Raw genomic sequence first — 24,187 nt, 5'->3', positions numbered from 1 at the left:
CAGCATGAGCTTGGGAATTAAGTTCTGGAGGTTCCCATTTTAATCCCCAGCAAAATGGGCCCCTAATAAGGAGAAAGACAGTATGGAACATCAAATAATAATTAAAGCGGTCTCCAGCTTAAAGAAAGGTCCTGTACCTGGGATGCCAGATGGTGGACTAATTTGGTAAACCACAGGTGTCTGTGCAGCAGAGAACTGCAAAGAGAAATTGGTAGTTAAATGGCAATCATTTTCGCAGCAGTCCAACAAGATCTGATTACGCGTTGCTCACAACACAGTTGGCAACCGCATTTCGGAGACTCACACTTCAGATATTGGTCTTTGAGGCAGAGTCCTGCTCTGAGAAGGGAGTAAGTACAAATAACCCTTTCTTGCCCCCTCTGCATTCAGATTGTGGCTTACTGCTATTTTTACATTCTCTTTTGTGCCCGAATTGTCTACACTGGTTTGAGTCAATTCCAGAAGATACGGTTTAATACACTATAAAATTTCTAAGCTGTGCTTTATCTGAAGTTGAGACCTCCGTTTTATCTTGCATTATGGCACCATTTTTCTTCCCAATAGTATACTCTTAAAAACTATTCCTACATCACAAAAGTGAAATACTTCAGCTAGCCTTTAGTAAGTTTGTTGGGTACCCTAAAGCAGTGTAATAAAGAAAATGCTTGTATTGGCCCATCTTAATGCAGTATAATACATCAGAGGTGTCTTTGGGAAAACACTACCTTGGCCTCTGAGGGAACAGAAAAGAAATACTGGAAATCTGCTATGGGGTACTATTTTTCACTTAAACAGATTCCACAAAGGAGCAGAGAAATTGCGCTTTGAAGCAAGCCTCTCAGAAGATGGGGAGCACCCAGACACCCTTTCCAAGTGGAGAACGGTCATCATCAGCCTCCCAAAGTAGCTGAGACCCAGAGATACCTGACCAGCACATGCTGGGGCTGCATTGTCAACAAGTAGAGCAGCCCTTTTTCCCCTTTTCTCCAGTTGCCTATAAAATCTGTGATACTTTTTTTAACCAAAATTACTCTAATTTTTTTGTCTAGGCTGACACCAGTCCTATTCAAATGGCATTGTGTATGGCAGCACTACTCATCTATTGAGTGGCCAGAGGCACGCATGGTTCTTCACGTGCTGTTAAATCACATGAAACCAATATTTTCTGTAAGTGTCCCTGTCCCTCCCTGGAAGACGGCAAGCCAAACAGGACAAATAAATGGATAGCTTCAGCAGCTAAAAAGTGACTTATGTTTAAATTGAGCATCTGGATCCTAGGAGTAAAGGAAATAAAAAGGCAGTGAAAACTCTTTGGAAGTGTTCAAAAAATTCCTGCTGCGGATAAGGAGCTGTCTCCAGCACACTAGGTATTATCCAGTGCTGGGTTAGCGGCACATCATCTTGTAACAAGCTGATATAGTTGAGATGGTGGGGTCTGGTGTCAGTGGGAACATACCTGGACAGGCAATGAAAGAGAGCTGGATATCTTGGGAAATCCATGAGGATTTTTATGGAAAGGGAAGGTGGGCTCCTGGACTACGGCTATATGACTAAATAAAATAACTTGGAACCTGCTATTTAGAATCCTAAAATCATTTAGGTTGGAAAAAACCTTTAAAGATCAAGATCAACCATATTTATCCCAGGGAACAACATGGCTTGTAGCCATGTAGGAAAACTCTCCCAACACCAAAAAGAAGGTGGTCTGATCCACAATGTCTAATGGGAGCAGACTTGCTATCACCCAAAACAGAAAACCGCACCAAGGAGCGGCAGCTAGGTGATCCCAGGCAGTGCTGGAGACCACGTCCTGACCCTGCCTTGCTGACTAATACAGGCACAGCCTTGCATTTTACAGGGAGAGCTTGGCAAAACCACATCAGTTCTTTATTCCTCAGATATCTGCTCTGGAAAATAAGAGTAATGTCATAGTTTTTTCCCAGTGCAGCATTTGGCACTCTGGAAATGAAAATCATTATGTGAAAAGCAAGAGTCAGATCCATCAAGGTATTTAGAGGTCTTGGGTTTAAGGTGATGTATAAAGGCACCTGGCTTGTTCAGATTTTGTAAAATCCATTTGTGTCTCTGCTTTCTCAGGAGCTACAAATACCTCCATAAATCTGGCCTGCAGTACTGTTAGCTGGCTAAATCCTGTTTCCATATAAGTCATTAGCTGCTCAATTTCATTACCCTTACAGAAAAAATACATTTCCCATGTGTCCCCATTCTCCAGCTCACCAATTTCTCAGAGCCTTCTCCACATATCATCTTCCCCACCTTCCTTATGAGCCCTCTCCTGTCCTCACCTGCACTTACAGATGCTGTTGTCAGCCCAATAAATAGCATAAAAAACTCTTTTGCTGGATCAAATCAAAGACTTCATTGCATATTTTTGTGGGTTTTTTTCCAAGCTTTCCTTGAACCCCATTCCCTTTCAAAGCTCAGTCTTTGCCTTCCCTCCTCTCATGGTCATGTTAAAAATTAATGAGTAGCCACAAACTCCCTCCAGTGATGGCCACTTCTGAGAAGCAAAGGCAACATCATGCCATACCCTGGGCTGGAAATGATGCAGAGAAAGAAGCCAAAAACAGCATGAAAGCTAGGACCACTAGCTGAAACAAGTCTTCTGAGCTATTTAGACTTGTTGCTGCCTGCAGCAGGCTTTTTCAATCTAATGTGGAGGCAAAATTAATTTTTGATACACATAGCTCCCAGGTCCCAGTCCCAAAACAAAGAGACACATTGTGTTTTATTTAGCTTGGAATGTGCCTCATTAACAGCATCCCCTGGTGATTTTTCATCAGCTCTCTAAGCTAGCTGAACCACCCAATGACTCTTTGGCTTTAATGTGCAATTTGCTGAAAACGCTGGGCTTTCTTGCTTGATAGGCAAAGTTAGCACAGAGGTGGGACGTGACTTCCGAACACACCAAGCCTCATCGCAAAGCACACAGGCACGGTTAAAGGTTCTGCTCTGCAAGAGATCCTGACACCATCGTCGTTAATACCACCATGCCCTACAACCTCCTGAGAAAATGTGCTTTCACACTGAGAGTCACAGGGAAAATACTGGTTGGGGCGGGGGGAGTAGCAAGCTCTCAAAAATAACTGAGCAACAGATATGAAACCACAACTGAAATCAGAGCTTTCTAAATTGTGCTCATCTTAGGTGCGCAGAGCGGTCCTAGACCTGAAGAGGTGTCCTTTCCTGGAACCAGCTGTGCCCATGGGTGGTACTCTTGCCCATGGTTACCTGTCTGTGCAGGCGGTTAGCTGCCACCCTGCAGCTTGGAGGATGACACCAAAAGCAGCCAGCATAGGGTCTTCTGACACAATAGTCTTCTGACTGTGTGGCTTAATTGCAGAGACAGATGAACTTGGACCCAGATTTTTGATTCAGAAAGACCTCTTAGGTCACCTAGTCTATCCAGTGCCAGCCTGACAAGTACCTCAATGCACCTAGTTTTAAGGGACAGAAGGAGCATCCTAACTTCTCGTCCTGACATGCAATCAGACATACAGTATATGAGAGATAATATTTCAGCATATTCCCTGAGATACTATGCCTGAAGTTTGACTCCCTTCAATATCTTGAATTCCTTATCATCACTTCTATATTTGCTTGGTGGTTACCTTGAAAGTATAGTTTTCTTTCTCCACCTCAGTCAGGTTATTAATCACATGTCCTTTAAAGATCACCTCCACATAGTACAAAGCCTCCTGGGGTGAAGACCTAGGTGGAAGAAAATGTGTAAATGTGCTATATTGTTTTTATACAGATTGGGTTTATTTTTTGGGAAATGCCAGGTCCTTCACAGGGTCTCCATTCTTAGCAGGTCCACTGAAGCTTCAATAAAGAAGCAAATTTACACTGTGAACCCAAACTTCACACATTTGAACCAAAACTCTAAAACTACAAAGAAAAGAAATGTGGAGGCACAGCAAGAAATTACAGTTAAGTGCAGAAGGTGATAGGACTAAATCAGAACTCCTTCCAAACTGTACATTAATGCGAAACACAGACATGCTCATTCAGTAATTCTTATTCATTAGTATTAAAATAACCCAGGACTGCCTAGATATATGGGACATCTTGATCCTGGTTTGTAAATTAATGCTGCGTTCTTAACGAACACAGTTTCTCAGCACAGCATTCAGCAGAATTAACTCCCAGCCAAATCATAACAGCAAGAGGTGGAAGAGCACCATTAGGGTTGCTCTTACAGCCTCTTGAGACACCCCTAGTCTTCCAGCCAAACAACCTTCTTTAAAGTTATGGCAGGATGGCAAACAGGGATCTTAGATTGCTCAGCTGGTGCTTGAAACCATATTTGCTTCCTGCTCCACTCGTAACTTCTATCATCTTGGACAGATCAAGGACACCAAAATCCGGTAAAATCCCTGCCAAGATTTCCTTGGGAGTTTTCATGTAAGAGTTAGATGTCTACAGGCCTTTGAAGATCTGAGCCTAGGGTCTCCAAGAAGCTTCACTCTGACTCTCATGTGAGGTAGCCTAGTGCTTCATTAAGTGTAAATAAGAATAAACTTAACAACTTAGGAGGTGCTCAGGTGCAGCCACAGGAATTCCTTCAACTTCCAAACTGCCTGTACAGACACGGAAAGAAAATGAGGATCCTACCAGACAAATGGCAAGGTCTCACCCACACTATAGTCATGGATCGTACCTTGTTCTGCATCTTATAGTGGATAAGTCAAAATATAGAGGAGACATGTCACATGGCAACCTGGGCAGGTCTGGATTCACCAGGGACACCTCCAGCTGGGACACGCTAGCTGAAGAGACATGTTCTAGCTGGTTGGATGGTGAGCCTAAGTAATCAAAGTCAGAAGAGCTCAATGAGGAGAGGATCACATTGTCACACATCACAAACATTTTTGAATGTGCAACCCAACTTCTCTTTAAAGGCAATGCTTAATGCCCTTAACCAGGCTTCTTTAAATCATATTTGCGTAATTTCATATTGCTGTGGTTTAACCCCAGATGGCAACTTCGTACCACACAGCCACTCACTCACTCCCCCATGGTGGGATTGGGGAGCGAATCAGAAGGGTAAAATAACCCATGGGTTGTGATGAAAACAGTTTAATAATTAAAAAGAAAGAATATTAATAATAATAATAGTAGTAGTAAGGAAAAGAGGGGAAAAAATAAAAAAGAGAGAAATAAAACCCAAGAAAGACAAGTGATGCAAATGACAACAACTGCTCACCACCACCACCCAGTGCCCAACCAGTCCCCAAGCAGCACTCCCACCCCACCAACCTTTCCCCTAGTTTTATTGCTGAGCATGATGTCATATGGTATGGAATATCCCTTTGGTCAGCTGGGGTCAGCTGTCCCAGCTGTGTCCCCTCCCAACTTCTTGTGCACCTCCAACTGACTTGCTGGCAGGCGGTGTGAGGATCAGGAAAGACCTTGTTGCTGCGTGAGCGCTGCTCAGCAAAGCAAACCAAGTATTATAAAAATATGACCAAAATATCTGTGTGTTACCAACATTGTTTTCAGCACAAAGCCAAAACGTAGCACATACAGGCTGCTATGACGAAATTTAACACTACCCCAGCCAAAACCAGTACACATATTAAAACCAAGTTCATCCCACCATGCAGCCGCATGGCATTTTTTGCCTCTAATACAGTATTTGGTCTCTCCCACATGTATTCTACTGCAGAGATTGGCAGTTATTGGGAGTTTGAATTGCCTCAGTCGTCTACACTGGAAAAAACACATGCCCGTAGATACTTAAAGCACCTGCAAAAATAGTACCACTTCACAGAATCATTAAGGTTGGAAAAGACCTTTAAGACCACCAAGTCCAAGACACAGTCTTTGCAGTTGCTCGTGTCTTGCACGGTTTTGCTGACAGGACCTCTGCTGTAGGGTGGATCTGCTTAGCCCGTTTCTTTAGTGAGCTGTCTTAGGATCAAAGACTTTTAACCTTTCAGAAAGCCAAGCTTTATGTGAACGTAAACTAGCACGCTTAACTTTTGTAGCGTCATTAAATACAACTAGAAAAGGAGGTGGCTTACAAACAACTCTCCCTTTGCTCACGATCTTCACAGGTGGTTCCCAGTCCACTTTAAGTGACACCAGTGGTTTCTCGATTTGCAGCAAACCACATATTTCCTCCTGGCCCCAGGAAGGTTTTTCCCCTTCTCCCAAGGCCTGGCTGCCTTCTTCCCCCCACCAAAAAAAAAAAAAGGAGAGACTGCCTGAACTGTGATTTCCCAGCTGTGACTGTCTCTGCCTGCCACACAGTGCTGCTGGGGAAACACCGCCCTTGAAGACCTGAGCTCCCTTTCTTCCCTCCATTTCTCCACCTCTGTGGGAATGCACAATATGCGGACAAATGAGACTGTTACCATTCATCATAGTTGTAAATGACCAAGTGTCAGAAGTTGAGCAGCTGAACCAAACATACAGCTAGCTCAGAAACCAGCTCTTCCCCACTGTGGAAGAAACATGTGTAGCCTTGTACAGCTCTTTTGGGGCTCAAATGAGCATGACATACCAATTTCTGTGATTTTTACTCAGATCTCAGGTTTATCATTAGTGTTTTTAAAGCTTCAGCATCACAGGACCTATGAACAGAGGAGATTTTCAGCTTTTCTTCAAAAAAAAAAAAAAAAGCATGGCAGGGAGGAAATTTCTAGCCTTACATCTGCAAAGAAAAGGTAAAAACCTGACTTCCCTCATTTAGAAAGAACTTAAAAACAAGCAACCATCAGCAGTAGCTTATGAAGTAATAATTTCAAGCTGATTTCATGTTATGTGTCCCACAACCCACGGCTCTGTTGCTTAGGGTTTGTCACTCCAACCACAAATCTCAGAACGGAGCTGATTCTCTGCAGCTTTGACATGTGCTTCATAAGAGTTTAAAACTCACCATCCAGAGTAATAGTAATCCACGTTCCTCCGGCGACACTGCCCTCTCGGGGCTTAATGAGCAATCCAGTGGCTGTCGCTGCAAAAACAACCCAGCTACATCAGGCTGAAGCGTAATGCAGATGTATAAAATATCTCGTTCAGGATGAGACATAGCGGACTGACAGTTGTCCTCCTGTGATCCCACCCTTCATCTCATTTCTCCTTCTCAGGCATCCAAATTAGTCATATCGCTCATCTTTTTTCCCTCCCAACTGCCACCCCCATGTAATAGTCCTGCTTCCCTTCAGGAGGGTTTTGATGTCTTCAGGACTTCGTGAACCAAGCTACAGTATGAGCTTCCTGTCCTCCTCAAGAATTAAAATAAAGATTATAAACCTCACATTTATTCTTCCAGCTCTCAAAGAAATGTGTTTGCTGACTTCTGTATACTCTCCCAAACTTAGTGCTGCCCACAAAACATATCCTCTTCTGGCTCCAACACAGCCCGTCCAGCTCTTTCTTGCCAACGTCCTTCGGAAAGGAACACGGGCCTGGAAAGGAACTCCTGCTTAATTCCATGAAGTCCCCTGTAACTTGCTGTGCAATGCCTTTCATAAAGGCATCAAATCCTTTAGATAATTTAGGATTTATTCTTGGGACTCTCATCTACTGAAGCTAATAGAGATGAACCGGTGGCTGGCTTGATTTTTTGTAGCCAATGACCAGAATTTTCCTGAAGTCCTTTTACAGTGATATGCAGATTCCTGTTTAGCATTTAAGGAGTTTTCCAACTTCTTAGCTGTGCATGAATGCAATCTCACCGAACACCGGTATTGATCACTGAAGCTAAACATTGGACGTACATTATCATGAACCCTTAATTAACCCTTGATATGCCTATCATCAAGTGAATGAAAACCAGTAGGCATGAGATGAATCCAGGCAGAACAGGGAAAATTAAGAGTGAATCCAGAAATCTCCACTTGTTATGGAAATAATGCCATGAAAAGCCACTGATAAAGGGTGGACTACATCCAATATGCTGCAGCCAATATCCCAAAACATTCAACATCTTTTAGAGATGCTTCCCTATGTCTCACACTCAGTCTGCATCCAACCCCATGGCACTGGATTTTGCTGGTGTTGTATGACCAGAGTGGTTGGAGACAACACCTCTATCACCCACCTGCAAAGAATATCAGCTCAGCACTCAGAAAGGATGATCTCCATGGGTTCATCTTGAACTTCAGATGGGAATTTCAGAAAAGACTAGCTCCAGTATCGTGACTTGGGGCCTTAGCACCTTCCCTGTAACTTTAAAACGAACCCCATCTGTATTCTTTCTTCACATTGCAGACCTGTAGGAGCAATGGCCTGTGTTACAGCAGACAAGATGGACTGCAGTGTGGAATTAGAGAAAACACCGACTCACCTCTCATACAGTGTAAAGGATCAATATATAGAACACCATACTCTTTCCTCCCACCCAACAGACCTATAGAGACCATATGCCCCTCCAAGCAGACCATGTTCCAGCCAAGCTCAGGATGAGCTTTCCCCCACTGGGTCCATGTTTCAGGAGACTGACTCTCATTAAGCAATAGGCACAGGTGAATTAGTGAAAGCAGTTACAGGATTTAAAGAAAATAGTGTTAAAACTCCTCTAACTCTGTGCTGCTTTCTGCAAAATTGTTACATCTATTACATTAAACTATATCAATACCATGGTCATTCTCCAGTTCTGAAAGCAAATGATTTGACTATACTATTAAGCTCTGTAGCCTTCCACAGCTGGCCTCAAACTAGGAAAAGCACATGCATACTACTGCTGGTGTGTTTAGGAATTGCTTGGAAGAGCACTGGTAGACTTGATCACAATGGTGCTGGGAATTCTTATAATAATTTGAGAATATTAACTTTTGAGTCCTTGTAGCCTGGGAAGCTCCTTGGCCTTACTTCATAGCCAGTCATGTCACATATTTCCTTTATAAAGTCCATGCCAGGAACCATTAAAACTTTAAAAAATATAGACCATTAACTTCTACTGCCTTCCCCCTGGGTTTTGTTACTAGTATTGAAATAACCATGAGTCAATTAATTTAGCCATAATTTAGATGACCAAGAACCTCAAATTCTCACCAGTGAACACAGAGACTGGGACACCATTACACAGAACATCCCTCGGTTGTTAAACTCAGTTCAGACCACAAAAGTCCCAGTCATAAAGATAAAAATCAAATGGTCAGAAGCTAATTTTGAATTGTTATTATAGTAGGATCTAAAGAGCAAAGTTCATAGTCACTGTATGAGGCACTGTATAACCAGTAATTCTCAAAGGGAGAATCCACATCCCCCACATATAAGAGCATCCTTCACAGGATGATGGTACCAAGACCTTACATGTTCTTCCATGTAATGGTCTTGCTTCACTCAATATATACACCACACTGATCAAATCTTCTTGTACATTGGTGAGTGCCTGTCAGGTCACCTGAGAAACCCTAAACAACTGTCCATATCACTGTCTGCTTTGCTGGCTTCTGTAACTGTCCGTAAGACCCATCAAAATGAAGCCAGCTGAGTTGATTAACTCCTACATTTGAGAAAATTACACTATTCAAAGAAAAAAGGCTGGTTCGTTGTTTGCTACTGCTACAGTAGCTCAGAATACCTGATGTTTTAAGTCCTTTTAAAAATGACTGACATACACAGAGAATGATCTGCGGTCTATAGGCATAGGGTGCTCTTGGACATTGATTAGAAGATGTGGTCAATTTGCAACCAAGAGTACTGGATATCACTGGGACATTGCACATTCCTTACTTGAGGAAAGTGGAGGGAGGGGAATTTGTTTCTCTGCTCCTGTTTCTGTCTGGCCTTTGCCCCATAGTGGAAGGGGTTTCAAGGCAGTTGGTGAAAGGCTGGAGAAGAAGTGTTCTCTTAGGGACATCCAATACTGATCTGCTAATCGGGGTATTTTTGATACCAATATACTGACTTCATGGGGAAAGGGGGAATGAAAGGAGAACAGAAATAACTACTCAGGACTGGGCAGCAAAGCATCTGGTGATAATGGCAGAAGAGGACACAATCCAGAATAAAGCCACGTCCACATTTGTTGCACACCCCAATAGAAGCAGATCTATAAAGGAAAACAGCCAGTGCTGAACACCCAACATCCACACTGCAAGCGTTTAAGGTTTTTACACACAGCACTAGCTCTAGCCTAGTCCCAAGGACTGAACATCCATTAATGGCTGGAGTGGTTTTTGGTACATATCTTTCCTTAAATTTATCCAGAAGGATGGACATCTGTTCACTCAGACAGTTCTGTGGTGTGAAATAAATCACCTTATCTTGAAGACTTGCTTCAAAAGTGCACTCCTGGTCTAGAATGGATACTAGAGGAGATACTGGGCAGCATCTAAAGCACCACTCCCTCCTTTAGGAGTGGGGACTTTTTTTCAAGATTAGAGCGGAATGCAGTGCATCCATAGTGGGTGTTCAAGAAACCAAATCTGCTGGTTGGTCCTCCAGGAAAGGAAAACCTTATAGCAAAGCTGATATTGTTTTTCACATGCTTCCTCCCCTATTGCTATTACCATAAACGTGGTTTAAGGTCATCCAAATACTATACATCATGGTCATGAAATCTCAAACAAAAAGCCTTCTCAGAGCTGCTGGGTAAGAGCAGGGAGGCACCGGGCTGCACACTGGAAGTAGTGTCCGTTAGCACCCTAGCAAAGATGCAACAGGGGAGTGATGCTCTTAGAGGTGAGAGTTGGGCAGAAGCTTTAGTTACCCCATAACTATGGCAAATACGCCGTCCCCATAAAGCCAACCTCTAAGCTTCTATTGCTTATTGTATCATAAGACCTACAGGAACTACTTGCCCTATATTTCTTGCACATTTTAACATAATTGCCATGTGTAGGGGTCAGACTCAAGAACCCTGATGCATCCGAACCTTGCATTTAAAAGCAGCTGCATAAAAGATCATTTAGGTTTACTTTTATTATTCTTATTAGGATTTTTCCTGGCATTACTTACCTTACTCAATTTGTTCTTCTTCCATTCCTCCAATAAGCGAAGTGGAGAGGCTCTGATACCGGCATAACTGCTCCATCCCTTTGACAGCAGCTCTACCAGTTTTCAGTCTGAGGTTGTGTTCGGCACTCAGTTCAGTCCCTGTGTGGGTAACGGAGTCACGGTGTGCTGACACCCACCAGGCTAGTTTCTCAGAAGGCTAAATGCCTGTCACAGCCAGCTCAGAGCCGTCCACTAGGCATGCTTAATTATTAACCTAAGCTACTTGCTGCTATTAACTGTTTTGTTCCAAGTCTTTAATGACCATAATAGGAGTAACCTGGACTTGTTCTTCCATTGGTATATGACTAGGTCCTCCAACATGGGGACAATGAATCCATTTTATCCTCCTTGTTGCCCCCAACATAACAGAAAAACTGATTGAATTGTTTCTTCACATGCTGATATCCAATCTGGGAGTGACTTTCACAGCAAGTGGGTTTCAAGGTTTCCTTATATACTCTTAATTCAATTTTTCCATGGTATTCCCAGTATCTGCGCTTGGCAGGAATTCTGCCCAAAGGGTGTTCAGACCCCCTACCACATCTCAAGTACCTACATCCCTGCAGGTCCTTATACAGTCAGTGGTGGAAAACAATGCAGTGGACTTACACAGTGCTACCATTCACTCCATGGAGAACCATGTGCCTCCACTGGCTGCAGGGAAGACCCAGTTCAGCCTACATCAGATGCTGAATACCTGTGTGAACACCACCCCTACTCCCATCTCTGCACTCATCTGTTTGAAGATCAGCTGGTTTTTGATGGAACCACCAAATACATGGTGGGTCGCTGAGTCCCTGCACTGGTATGGGATGCCTTCATGGAAGTTTCCACTGAAATTCAGGGGAAGCTCTCTGACACCACAGCATAACTACCGTTTAATGAGTTACCATGTGCCAGTCAAACAACAGCAGTATATATGCATGCTTTTACCTCATCTCCAAAGGGAGGTGAAACAGGCTTGCTTGTTCTTCCTCAGCCTCAATTCAGAGGCACAGTGGCAAAAGTCACAGGCAATCAACTTTCAGGGAAGTTCTGGAGCTCTGCCCAGCAGTGGAACCAGTTGTGTTTGGTTTATTCTTAGGCCAAGCCTCAATGTCTCAGCTGCATATAGCCAATGATTACAGGAACCTAATGAAAGTTAACCCTATCCTGCTCAGTAGTCTACACTCAGTTTACTTATTAGCCAGAATTAAACAGGAAACATGGTCAGAAGAAAGAGCAAACTTGAAGGAATTCTCAGGGGGAAAAAAAAAAAAAAAAGTACTGCCAAAGAAAAAACAGATCAAATATGGTAACTTGAATACTGCAGACAGAGCCAGGTGCTGGTAACAGGGTCCACTGACAGCCCTAAATGAGGAGATGGACCAGGTCCAGACTCTCTCCAGGGCACCGACTCAGGAGCAAGACAGGGCTGGATGATCAACTACAGCATGGGCCCGCGATCCAGTTAGAAGGCAGAACTGGAAAGGAGACTGAAGACCAGTACTCCTACAACATAACTCAGGGAAGAACTCCAGGACCAAACTTGAGGTTAAATAGCTCCAGGAGCCCTATTTAACCTCAGATGTGGTTGGGGATCCCAGGTGAGGCTGATCAGGGCCATTAAGGCTTATTCCTGCCCTCAAGGTCCTGGCATTTCTGTTCCTGGCATACTCAGTCACTCAAACTCTCTAGATCATACTGAGTAAAAACATGAATTATCACCTCTCATCCTGTACAGCATTTTGTGATCCAATCCTAAGGAAATGCTTTATACAGGAAATTCTCAACAAAATGTCATAGGTTTGCAGATCCAAAGGATTTGACTGGGACGAGAAGTTTATTCTTTGCAAAAAGTCACAGATAAGGTAGGACACTGCATAGGGAACCATCCCTCTGAAGGCGCTGAAACGTGAAAAGAAAGGGAAGCTGGTGAAGAACATTGTCCTTAACGACCAGAAACAGAGACCCATAATTCAGGGAGGAAGGGTCTAGTCACAGAGGTGTCTTGTTATGTGAAGTGTAAATACTCTCCCATTCCAAGTTGATGATCGTGTTTAAGTATGATTACCCACTCAAGAGGACAACAGTATAGTTTGATGAGTAAGTGCACATTTGTGTATGTGTGCAAGCAATTTTTTTTCCTACTGAAGGAAAGTTCTGCTCAAAAAACACCACCTGAGGCCATCTGGTTTTGTTTGTTTGCAGTTATTCATTTGGAGGTTGCAGATTTCAGGCATATGAGTAGAAATAGACTGATGAACAGGCTCAGCATTGGGAACCTGAGAAATATTCCTGTGTTGTAACCAGAAAGGATATAGAGAAAAGCAGGAGATGTGAGCAGTAGCTCTTCGTCACTAGGTGGAAGCATGGAGCCGTTGAAGACCTGTCTACCACTTTAAACACAAGTGAAGGTCAGCCAAGCTGTCACTGCTCTGTCTGACACATGCCCAAGGCAGGTTTCTGTTAACCTCCTGCACTTGAGGCAAAGGCCACAATCCAGCAGCCAGAGCACAGGAAAAGGCGACGTGGGACCTATTCCCAGCTCTTTCACTTGCTAATGCATGATCTGGGCCAAACAGCTTCACCTTCAAGTCCGCTGCGCATGAAATGGGGATGGTGGTGCGTTGCCCATGAGGCCTTTTGCAGGGCAGGTGCTCTCCAAGGGTAGCAGCACGTTCTGGAGACACTAATTTTCCCCAGGACTTGCAGCATTTCTGGGATAGAAGAGCTTTGCAGGAGCCAAGCTAGGGCTGCCTTCGCGCTCCCCCCGGCCATCACACGGCAGCCACCTCGCGAGAGGAATACGGCAGTTGTTGAACGCCACATGGCATCACCCAGCTGAACAGCTGAGGGGAGGATAACGTGGGATAAGGCGAGGTTTAGTGATTTTGTCTGCAGCCTCTCAGAAGCTCCCGTCCTCCCTTCTAGCCCTGCTGGTGCATGCACCACCCCAGGCCGAGGGCACCAGCTTTTCCTGTCTGCTCCTCACCAAAATCAGGTATCATCACAAGGGAACGATGTAGGAATGCTGCCTGCTCTCACTAACCCTGCATCCACACCTATAAACAGAGCATAAAGCACCTCAGAGGAAAGCAAGCCTAAGAGGCCTCATGCTTGCACCAGCAGCACCATGTTTCTCTTGCACATGGCTGTTGATAAGCAGCCATGCTCCAACACAAGTTGTGCCATGCTGGACACATGTACTGGACACATAGCAGGGAAAAACAACATGAAACTGCTTGAACTTAGGGACTCAGTCCAGACACAGGTCTTGGAGAGAGGTCTGTGCTTTCCAGCTTGGCACTGTTGGTAGTTAGTTGTCATCTCCCCAAGGAACCTGCAAACTCTGTGTGCCCAAGAGGAGATGGGTTATCCACTCACACCACCAGCCTTCTGCCGAAATCAAACCAGGACCGCAGCAAATACTGAGGAGCTAGAGCAAAGCTCCCAAGCTTGGAAAGTCTCTGAAGATTTCAGCACTGCCCACAGGCCAACCTGTGTTTCAAACTTTGTGGATACATCTGTGAGTGAAATAAAAGCATCAAGGGCTTGGGCGTTGCATCTCCATGGATCACAAATTGCAAACACAGTCCCCTGTGTGGTTTTGACCCAGACCAGCTCATGTTAGCTGAAAAAATTCCCAAGGATGGTTTGGGAGTCAGCAAGGCCGGTGCCTGCTCCCCATGAGCAGTATGAACACAGTCACTGAGTTTTTGAGTCTGTTTTTGAGTCTGTTTTTGACTCAAAATAGCATGGGTATGGGTTCAGGAGCAGGAGCCCTGCAAGGCTGGCTTGCTGGTAGAGATGTAGCCTGGAAGACGAGTGTGGCCTGCAAGGGCAGCCCCTGCCCTGGCCATGCTGCTCTGCGCAGAGCTCCCATCAGCTGCTCTTTCTTTCTATTAATACTTCGCTTTTTGTGTATTGGCACAAACTTCCTAGCAACCAAGGTCACAAGAGAAGGTGCTAAGAAGCCAGACTGATTAATAATAAATCCTGGGGTTTGAAGTCTTTTCTTCTTGAGAGGCTTGTTAGACACCAGCAGGCAGGGTGCTGAGCTGGGATTTCCAAGGGAACCTAGCGGATTTGGACACCCCAGCCTGATTGAATTTCCCTCTCTGAATCCCAACCTTCCTCCTTCTGGCCTGCAACATCCAGCTAGGTGAAGCTACCCATGGGAAGGTGAGTTGAGACAGTGCAGTAATGCTAAGCAGGGATCTGGCATTTATCAACCATGCTGAAAGTTGTCCCCTGGGGTCCACAGGGGTTGGCTTTCTTTATTTGTAATCAGGATCCAATGGTCTCCATAGACCAGGTAAATACCTCTCACTGCTATCGAGTCCAGCCATGCAGGATGGACTGCACCTACTGCCTCCCCACTTTCTACAGCCCTGAGCATCTTTCAGATGGGACCAGCATCACAGCTTTAAATATCTGCCCTCACAAAGCCACTGTGGTTGGTCCTGGGTTTGCTGGAACAGGCTGAGCTTCCCCCTGTGGTGAGAACCATGCCCTTTCCATCACGGACTTAGCCACGGGAGTAGGGCTGACATAAACTGGCTTGAGATTTTAGGTGCGTCTTGTATTTTAAAATAACACATAGAAAAGTCCTATCTTTCCTTCTGAGTTCCAATGTACTTAAGTCACAAACCACTTATTTCTGGATGCTCACAGGCAGGGCAAGAAGAATAGTCAGCCAGGGGTGTGCAGAGGGATTTCAAAGCAGTGCCTGGTTTTGCCGCATTCAATCCCTCACTAAACAGCTTAGCACAGAAATTTGAGTATGAGAAAGCCAATACAGCTAGTTCATGAACATTTCCCAAGCCTTAGAAGATAATGAGAATTTTACAAAAGAGCATTGAAAGTCAAATAAGATGAAAACCAAAACCCTTTGTATTTATTGGGCAGATCGAATACTTTCAACTTTCCCTTTATTCCTGCTCCTTTTCACTTAAAAAAGCATTTTGTTTCCTCAAAATATTACCTGGCTTTTTTTTTTAACTTTTTCAGGTTTTAGAACTTTTTATTTATTACGACTACTTCTATTTACATTTGCAGCCCGTAACTGAGCTGCCTGTCTTGCCTGTTCATTTTTCTAGCTGATATGAAACAGGCTTAACTCCTTCCTTTGAGACCAAAAATGTTGGTGCTTGCAGGATCCTTTCTGCGTGTCTTTACAGGGTCACTTTTCAGCATGATTAAACTCTGTTGAAGTTGTTCCCATAGCTACTCTCGCTGCATTTTAAACAGGCGATGAACTTCTTTAAATACTAAATTTATTGCCAGTGCAGCTGCTTTAATGACAGGTTTGAGGCTTCTTTGGTTTCAAGGTTGAGTGTATTTCAGCTCACGTACCCTGTGGTCGTGCGGGTCGCAGAGGGGATGCAAGTGGCAGATGCTGGAGCCTGGGGATGCAGAGGGCAACTGGGTAAGGAGAAACCAGCACCTTGCAGAGGATTTGTCTCATGCAGCTTTGGTCTTCTTTCCGGCATGCAGAGGATGCTCCCTTGCTCCTGTGGGGTCTACGAAGCACACGGGATGGTCAGGGAAAGCAAAGGTCAAGGCTGGCTCCCAGACCCATCATGGCATAGAGATCCTCCTAAATAAAAAATACATCCTCAAGGGAAAAAAATACAACTTCAAATAAAGCACTAGCTGCTTCTGTACTATGAAAAAACATCCCGGTATTGAGGTCTTCCCAGAGATTTTCCTCTGCCAGGTGCTCATAGACACCATCTCATTCACACCTCCCACCAAGCAGGGCTCTCTTTCAGCATGATGGACCATCACTCCTTCAGGCTCTGTGTTCCAGGGCTTTTTGTCATGCTAACTATGAGTATCCAAGAAAGCCTACAGCTCTGTTGTGTTGGGTACTCTGTAACCACGCAATGCCAGATAGAGGCTCACCTAAAAATGCTTTCAATTTAAATAGGGGCAAAGAAACACAATCCCACATGACTGTGGGAAAAGATGCCTGCTACAGGCTTTCCAAACTATGATAGCCCACAAGAGAGCTGCACGGGCTGGACCTCAGACACCATTGCCAGTTAAAATCAAGAGGTGTGGCCTTGATGGAAGAAGTCTCCCAGGGAAGTCCAGGCAGGCACTACTGCAGACTGAAGCCATGGCATTTGCTTAAATAAACAGCTGGTAGCGGATTGGGTTTCCGAATCACACTGCAATCCTGCACCTACTGGGCGTCATCCATCATTGGTCTTTCATTAGGAAACTTGTTCTTGGCCTGGTCCCCAATTCTCAGAGTGATTCAGGCAAATACCGACCCCACCGTTGTGTCCAGCGGTCTCTATTCTTCTGCCCGTCCCTCCCCCTGTGGCGAGGCGAATGCCCACTTGTTTCTCATTTCAATACGAAACCCCTTCTGTTCGATGAGTTTTCATTTTTAAAGGCTGCCACTGCCCCATCCCCTCCGTCCCTGCTCCCCGTGTCTAAGCAGGGGGAACAGGTGGGACAGCTGACCCTGGTGAATGAAAGGAGAGCACAGTTTCGCTGCCTTCACCCCTTTCTCACAGCCTGCCACTGCTGTCAGCGATCCCCCAGCCCCCGGGGGCTGGGGATTTGTGTGTATTACTCACATGAAAGAAAAGAGCCTGCAGCAGGCTGCTCCTGGGCTTTGCTTCGCCTCCAGGCGAGGGGATGGCTTGCCACTCTATTCCTCGAGGCTGGAATCAAGTGACACTTTTTTTTTAATTATTTGCACAAATTGGCTTCTATGTAAGACGTGGCATGGCCCTGATTAAAAAAAAAAAGAAAAAAAAAAGAAAAAAAAAGAAAAAAAAAAGAAAGAAAAAAGAACAACTTACAGTGGTTCTAGCTGTGCATGAAAATGTGTAAAGCCAGCTACTTAATAGAAAATGAGATATTTTTCTGTCATCAAATCTTTGGTATGGGATTTGGTCTCATTCATTCATCTTGCATGAAGCTCCACAGCCTGTCATCACACAGTGGGCTTGAGCAGAACGTTAATTGTCTCTCTCAGTCCTAAATCTATTAATCCAATGTCAAACACAACAAACTCCCAGATGGACCCCTGCTAAGGTGGACTCACATTTATGTACCAGTCAGTGAGATGCTTCTCCAGGTTATAGTCCTTCTTTCAGGAGTAAAAACCACAAACTTATGGAAGTCGCATAGACGAACAACAAAGTAGTTAGACTATTAGAAAGAAATGTATGAACCTATATAAACTCAAGTCTGCTCTGTATTGCCAAGGTCAAAGAATAGGTTTCACCATAAGCTTGATTAACTTTGGTTTTTATGGACACACTGATTACCTGCCCTAACAGCAAGAGGTAGAAGCAATATTTCCACCGCTCTCAGCTGCCTCTGGTTGCTGAAAGCCACAGAGTCCCCACATTAGCTCAACAGCAGCAGTTACGCTCTGAGCAAACAGTTTTACACTCCATGCCTCAAGAGCAAAGCCTTTTTCTCAAGTATTTCAGGTGCTTGCAGGCACAACAAGCTCTGCTTATGTATCAGCTTGGCCATTGCCATAACCATCTTGAGGCAGAAATACAGGTCCCTGAAAGCAGAGGGAAAGGTCCAGTCCTGCCCGGCTGGGACAATAACATGCTTATGACACTAAAGAAAAAAATGTCTTGACTGTTGGCACAAGTATCTTGACCATTGGTACAACTATGGGACAGATTTGGTAACTGCATATTGCTTTTCTCTTAAATGAAGGTGTCAGTGATGTTTCAGGGTTCAGTTCTGAGCCCCGATGGGCTGGTGTTTGCCCAGCACACCTGCTGTTATTAGTGTTATCATTCTTAATTTTTTCTTCCCACTCAAAACATCTTTCACATTTTCTTCTGTTTTTCTCCTTACGTTCATAAGGTCTTCATAAACTGCCTGAATCTGGCAAGAAACCGTGTCCTACAATCTTAAAAAAAAGTACTTTTGTTAAACCACAGCAAGATTTTTCCCCCCCAGCTTTTCAGTACAGCCAGAGACCTGAACAAATAATTATTCACACAGCTCTAATCAAGATATCCTTGTGCCTGCTGTTGCTCAGGCACATCCACCCAACAAAGAGCCAAAAAAACAGAAAAAGAGAGGACAAAAACACACAGGTGGGATGAAGAAGGAAGCCTTGTTCACAGCCTGCTCACTTGAGTGCATGCATTAATGTTTTAACTCAGAAGTTTTGCATGAAATAAAATGCAAATCGAATGAATATTCCATCCCCCAAAAGCAAGGCAATCCCCTTATTTTTAGGGAGGGGGGCTCGCTCGGTCCAGTCAGACGCATTTCAGACAGTCGTGTCTTGCATTCTGCAGCGCCGTATGTGCGTCTACAGGGGGGACGGCCGTCAAAAATAAAAGTGCCAGTGTTCCCACTGTCAGCCCTTTACCCACCTGTTCCTATTTTAGCCCAAACGTGTCCACCCCTGACCCCGCTGCGGGACCACGGCGCTTGCGAGGCTCTGCCCCCCACCCCTCGCTCCCCCGCTCCCCACGGCAGCTGTGTAAACCTCAAGGGCAACAGCTGGGGACGGGGGACGATGCCCCCAGCTCCCGGGTGGAGGTACAGCAAAGGGCATCTGCAAGGGCTCCAAATCACTGGCCTGACAGTGGGGACTCTATTTATTTAAGTTGCACGAAGTTTGGCACTACCCCCATTTGAACCCCGGGGGCCCATAAATCCAGCTCAATTAGCTCTCAAGACGTGTTTTGGCCACAAGGTGCTAATTTGGTAATTGCCTGTCCCGAGGGACTCCAGGTTGGGGTTTTGGGCTTTGGGATCTGCTCAGCCATGCCGCAACCCCAAGGGGCTCCCAAAGAGCCCTGGCCACTTGCTCTTTATAGCCACAAAAAAGTCGAGGGGAGAAAAGGATGAGGTATTCACTTCTCTTGTGTGCTGGATGAAGCCCTGACATTACCTGGAACTTGCAGGGCGAATTTTTCCATCCTCTGGCAGTCAGGGGCAGTAACTTTCATACCCTGACTTCAGAAAGACAAAGATGCACAGGTTGATGCAACCCATGTGTGCACCTGCCTGTCTGTGGGCTATTTTCCAAAAGCCTGACACATAATTGGGCCTTGATGAGATCCTTCTTAATCTTCTTAATTGTAAAAACACCAGTGGGATGAGATTGAAACACTACCCTAAGGCATCACTTTTTTTATCCTGTCTAAATACATGCCAGAACTCAACAGCTCTCCTCCGGGATCCTTTTTCCTGCCTTGAAGGCAGATGGAGCTGTCCTCCATGGAAAGACATCCCTGTACGGAGGAGAAGTCAGGAATCCACTGGGCCTATTCTAATGCAAATAAATTAATACAAAACCTGTCCAACTCAGCAGGTCAGTAAGACAGTGGCTTTCTGGCTTGGGCAATGGCTAGAAAGAGCAGTCCTGCTGCTGCGATGAGTCCTTGGCCATGTATCACAGCAACCTCCCTGGTGCTCCTGACCTTCATCAGGTAAGAAGCAAAGAAATGAAGACCCTTGCCTTCCCAGCAGTCTTACCTGACCGACCTTTACTATTGGATTGCCCCAGAAATCTCTCTCCTCTCTTCCTGATTTTCAGAAAGTAACCAGAGATTGAAAGTGTCAACTCCATAATTGAGACTGGATGTCCTAAAAAGTGGATCTACCCTGAGCCCAGGTTTACTTGCCAGCTCTGTCCTAGACTTTCAGGGGACCCTGGGTAAGTCACTGAAGGTCTTCAGGTCTTCACTTTAGGTCTTCTTATCTACCAGTAAGCATAACAGCAGGAATAATATGAGGTTAATGATAACTTGGATCCCCAGATAATGAGTTTGTGAAGGTAATAAATGTCTCTTTAGACGTTTTCCTCTTATTAGTCCAACACTAAAACCAGATAACATCCTTGTAGTATTCTACATTATTATTAATTTTGTCCTGTTCCTTTACCACATCTGTGCTCACAGCTGGACAGCACTATGCATCACTGCGTCATTGTAGTCTTCTTAGGTTTGAACTTTGATTTCACATGAACTAAGTGGGCCAAAAGGCGTCATGATGGAATAGCAACATGATAAAGCAAGGAATAGTAGTGCTTCAGATCCCTTAGATTGGGGAGCCCCTAATACAGGAAACAAGGAGCACTTGCCACGTGAGTTACTGATGGTTCTGGGAGGAGTTGGGGGCCTCTGCAGCCTTTGCTCTGTTGAAGCCCACTCAGTGGAACCTTACTCAGATGCCTCCAAACCGAACATGTTCAGGAGACTTTGTCAGAAGATTCTTTGAATATTGGGTGCAAACCAGGATACTTCTTGGCCTTTTTCTGGAAATGTGCTGTTTCCTTCCATGCTCGCTGTCCCTTAGTTATTGTGCAAGAGACTACTGGAGTTGAAGTTCTGATTGCTGGAATTGGACTGATGACATCTGTCAGCAGTTGCTGTATCAGGCCAAGTCTGAAGAGGTCAGCAAGCTGATCTTCCCATCAACTAACCCAGAAAGTACACCCAAAATCAAGCAGAGACGGTAAGACTGGGTGTCCTCCAAGGGGAGAAATGTGTAATTTCTACATCCAGACCATAAGCATTCCAGGTTCAGACAGCCTCTTTCATTCTGGTGTCTACACCAACTTGCCACCTCCCTTCCCCATCACCTACTCTCCCAGGCAGCGTGCAGGCACACTCCCCCACCCAAAGCCTCTCCAGCTCAATCAGCTGTCACAGGCCCCACATTCCTGCAGGACTCCCAGAATTGGCAGCTCTGGACATCTGCTCTTTTCCACCCCCGCAAATATGCAAGCAGGTGTGAGGCACCACAACTTTCCTTGTTCCTAGCCACTTTTACCCAGGCAGTGTGAATGAAGGCGCAGCCAGAAGGGCAGATGATCTGTTCCCCTCCATCCTCTTCGCATCCCTCCAGGGAAAGTGCAGAGAAAAAAATCAATCTCTTCACCACCATTGAAGCAAACCCAGAATATTAATCTTATGTGGCTGAATATAATTCTTCTCTACCTCACTCCAACAGGGACTCTACACCAATGATGAAAAATGAGAAGAGTCAATGGCTTTTGGTGCACTGCAGCATGCAGTTACAAAGGGGTATCTGGAGCATGTGCTACTTAGGTCAGTAAAGGTACAGGATACTGTGCAAAATAAATGGCATCTGTATTAATCTCACACTTGAAGGACCTTCGATGAAGGGATTCTGAAGAATCACAGTTGCTAGTGAAGACCAGGATGGAAAAACCTCAAATTTTTCACTGCTCATGAAAAATACAACCACTGCTGGTTGCTTTCCTCCAACCAGCCAAGCTATATGGTAGGTATTACAGGGTTACAATGGCAAAGAAAACAACATGGCAAAGCAGTTACCCTATTCACATCAGCCAGGAACACCAGAACTACTATACAAAATTGCCAGGAGATCCGGGTTTTAGAAGTTCATCATCAGCACAGAGGGGATCAGGCTGAGCCCCCTCCCCAGTCCCCTCATCCAGCCTCTGGCAGCAGAGGTGCTGTCCCCTCAGGGGTGTCTCATTCAGGAGAAAGCCCCGTGTGACTCTGCTCAGTTTATCAGATCAAACACAGCCACGTTGCAGAACATTTTAGCTCAGGATCCAAACATCTGTGCATGTACTTGCCACAGCAGAAGTTGACGTCACTACTACTTTTCACCTCACGTAGTCTGTATTTGCCTTCCCACCCAATTCCTCTATCTGAACACTTGTGAAAAGCTCCAGTATTTATAAACCCTTTCCCTGATCAGATTTGCACTGTCAACCATCTATTACTGACTAGATGTCCTACACTGGAAGGAGAACCTTAGAGAAGAGGTGTTTGGCCATCAAAGACACAATTAGGGGCAATCCCCACACAGAAGGTTCAGGTAGGTCTTTTGTATTAATTACACAAAATGCCTTTCTATAGCAATGGTTACACTTTTCTCATTCCTATTAAGACCAGTCACCTTGCGCAGAAATTAGTCTCTTCTTGGTTAATGTCCCAGGGGTTCAAATGCTACAAGAGGAACAGTTGCCTGGCAATTTTATAGTTATCCATCATATCAATGATTTCATTAATGGTAATCAGCATGGTGCGCTGTAGAGGATTGGTTTTATCTGCATCCCAATGAATCTTTAAGTATTGAATAAAATAAAAATGAAGTGAACGTAGTTTGAGCAGTTTATGCCCCGTAGTTTATTATCTAAGACTCAAAAAAAAAAAAAAAAAAATTCAGCACATTCAACTTTTTTCTTTCAAACAAGCGTGATTTTAACAAAAAAAAGGAAAAAAGGAAAACCATCCATTTTGCACTGAAAGTTTCAGCTTACAAGTGTGTACAATGGACTAAGGTGGTGGGTTAGAGGGACAACCACCTTTCTTTCCGTAAGGAACAGGCTCATACCTTACAGGAAAGAGCTAAGCTGCGGCTCCTGATATCGTTAGAAGCTGTATCAGCAGCTCTGAATAGAAAACATCCACTTTTTACAGCTCCCACGTAGCCACACAAGAAGTCACATGCCCAGCCTGTGCCCAGCTGATGTCCCCACACCCTCGTGAAACCCGGCACTGCTTGCAAGCACCGGCACGCTCCAACGACACCAAACCCCGCTCTCAATCTCAACTTGCAGTGTCCAAAATCTGCCGGGCATCTCCCCGGGGTGTTATAGGAGAACATCAGCCCCCAGCCGCCCAAACGGAATCTTTCCATGTCAGGATTAATGCAGAACCTGGACAAGCCACAAGCAGGCAATGGAGAGTCAACAGTATCATTCTCCCACTTTGCAGGTGGGTAAACTGAGGCATGAGGGTCTCCTCTCCCTGTCATGTCCTCCTGCCTTCAACCTCATATTGCTGGCATGCACAAGATGTGTTGCTGTCACTTTTCTTTCCTTTCCATGGTGGCCTTGCTCCTGTGCTCCCATCAACCTGATTCAGCTACAGCTTTTGGGGAGGAGGTCAGAGCAGCAGCATTGTCTCCAGCACCCTGGTAAGACCATCACAATTTTTCATCTGTGCTTCCCAGGACCAAGTTATCTATGTCATAGCACCAACACGACTACAGCTACATTTCAAATTGTTGAACGGGAAGATTATAGAATCATAGATGACAGAGTAGTTTGGGTTGGAAGGGACCGTTAGAGGCCATCTAGTCCCACCCCTGCAGTGAGCAGGGACCTCTTCAACCAGAGCAGGTTGCTCAGAGCCCCGTCCAGCCTGACCTGGGGTGTTTCCAGGGATGGGGCATCCACCACCTCTCTGGGCAACCTGCACCAGGGGTTCACCAC

At 45.0% G+C, this 24,187-nt stretch overlaps 1 protein-coding gene across 1 annotated transcript in view; it reads right to left on the bottom strand.

Moving 5' to 3' along the window:
* Positions 1 to 8,126, bottom strand: part of PKHD1 (PKHD1 ciliary IPT domain containing fibrocystin/polyductin) — a gene marked incomplete at both ends in the record, with an annotated part of 271,978 nt that extends 263,852 nt beyond the window's left edge. The window contains 5 exons of the mRNA XM_081997989.1: positions 138 to 195; positions 3,633 to 3,732; positions 4,685 to 4,829; positions 6,908 to 6,985; positions 8,075 to 8,126. Of these exons, the coding sequence (XP_081854115.1) occupies positions 138 to 195; positions 3,633 to 3,732; positions 4,685 to 4,829; positions 6,908 to 6,985; positions 8,075 to 8,126 (433 nt within the window). The remainder of the gene's footprint in view (positions 1 to 137; positions 196 to 3,632; positions 3,733 to 4,684; positions 4,830 to 6,907; positions 6,986 to 8,074) is intronic.
* Between the last annotated feature and the right edge of the window lie 16,061 nt (positions 8,127 to 24,187).

This window comes from Phaethon aethereus, assembly GCF_964289735.1.
Source record: "Phaethon aethereus genome assembly, chromosome: 3".
In the NCBI taxonomy this organism is placed as follows: Eukaryota; Metazoa; Chordata; class Aves; order Phaethontiformes; family Phaethontidae; genus Phaethon; species Phaethon aethereus.
This window is presented reverse-complemented; position numbering and strand designations above follow the sequence as displayed.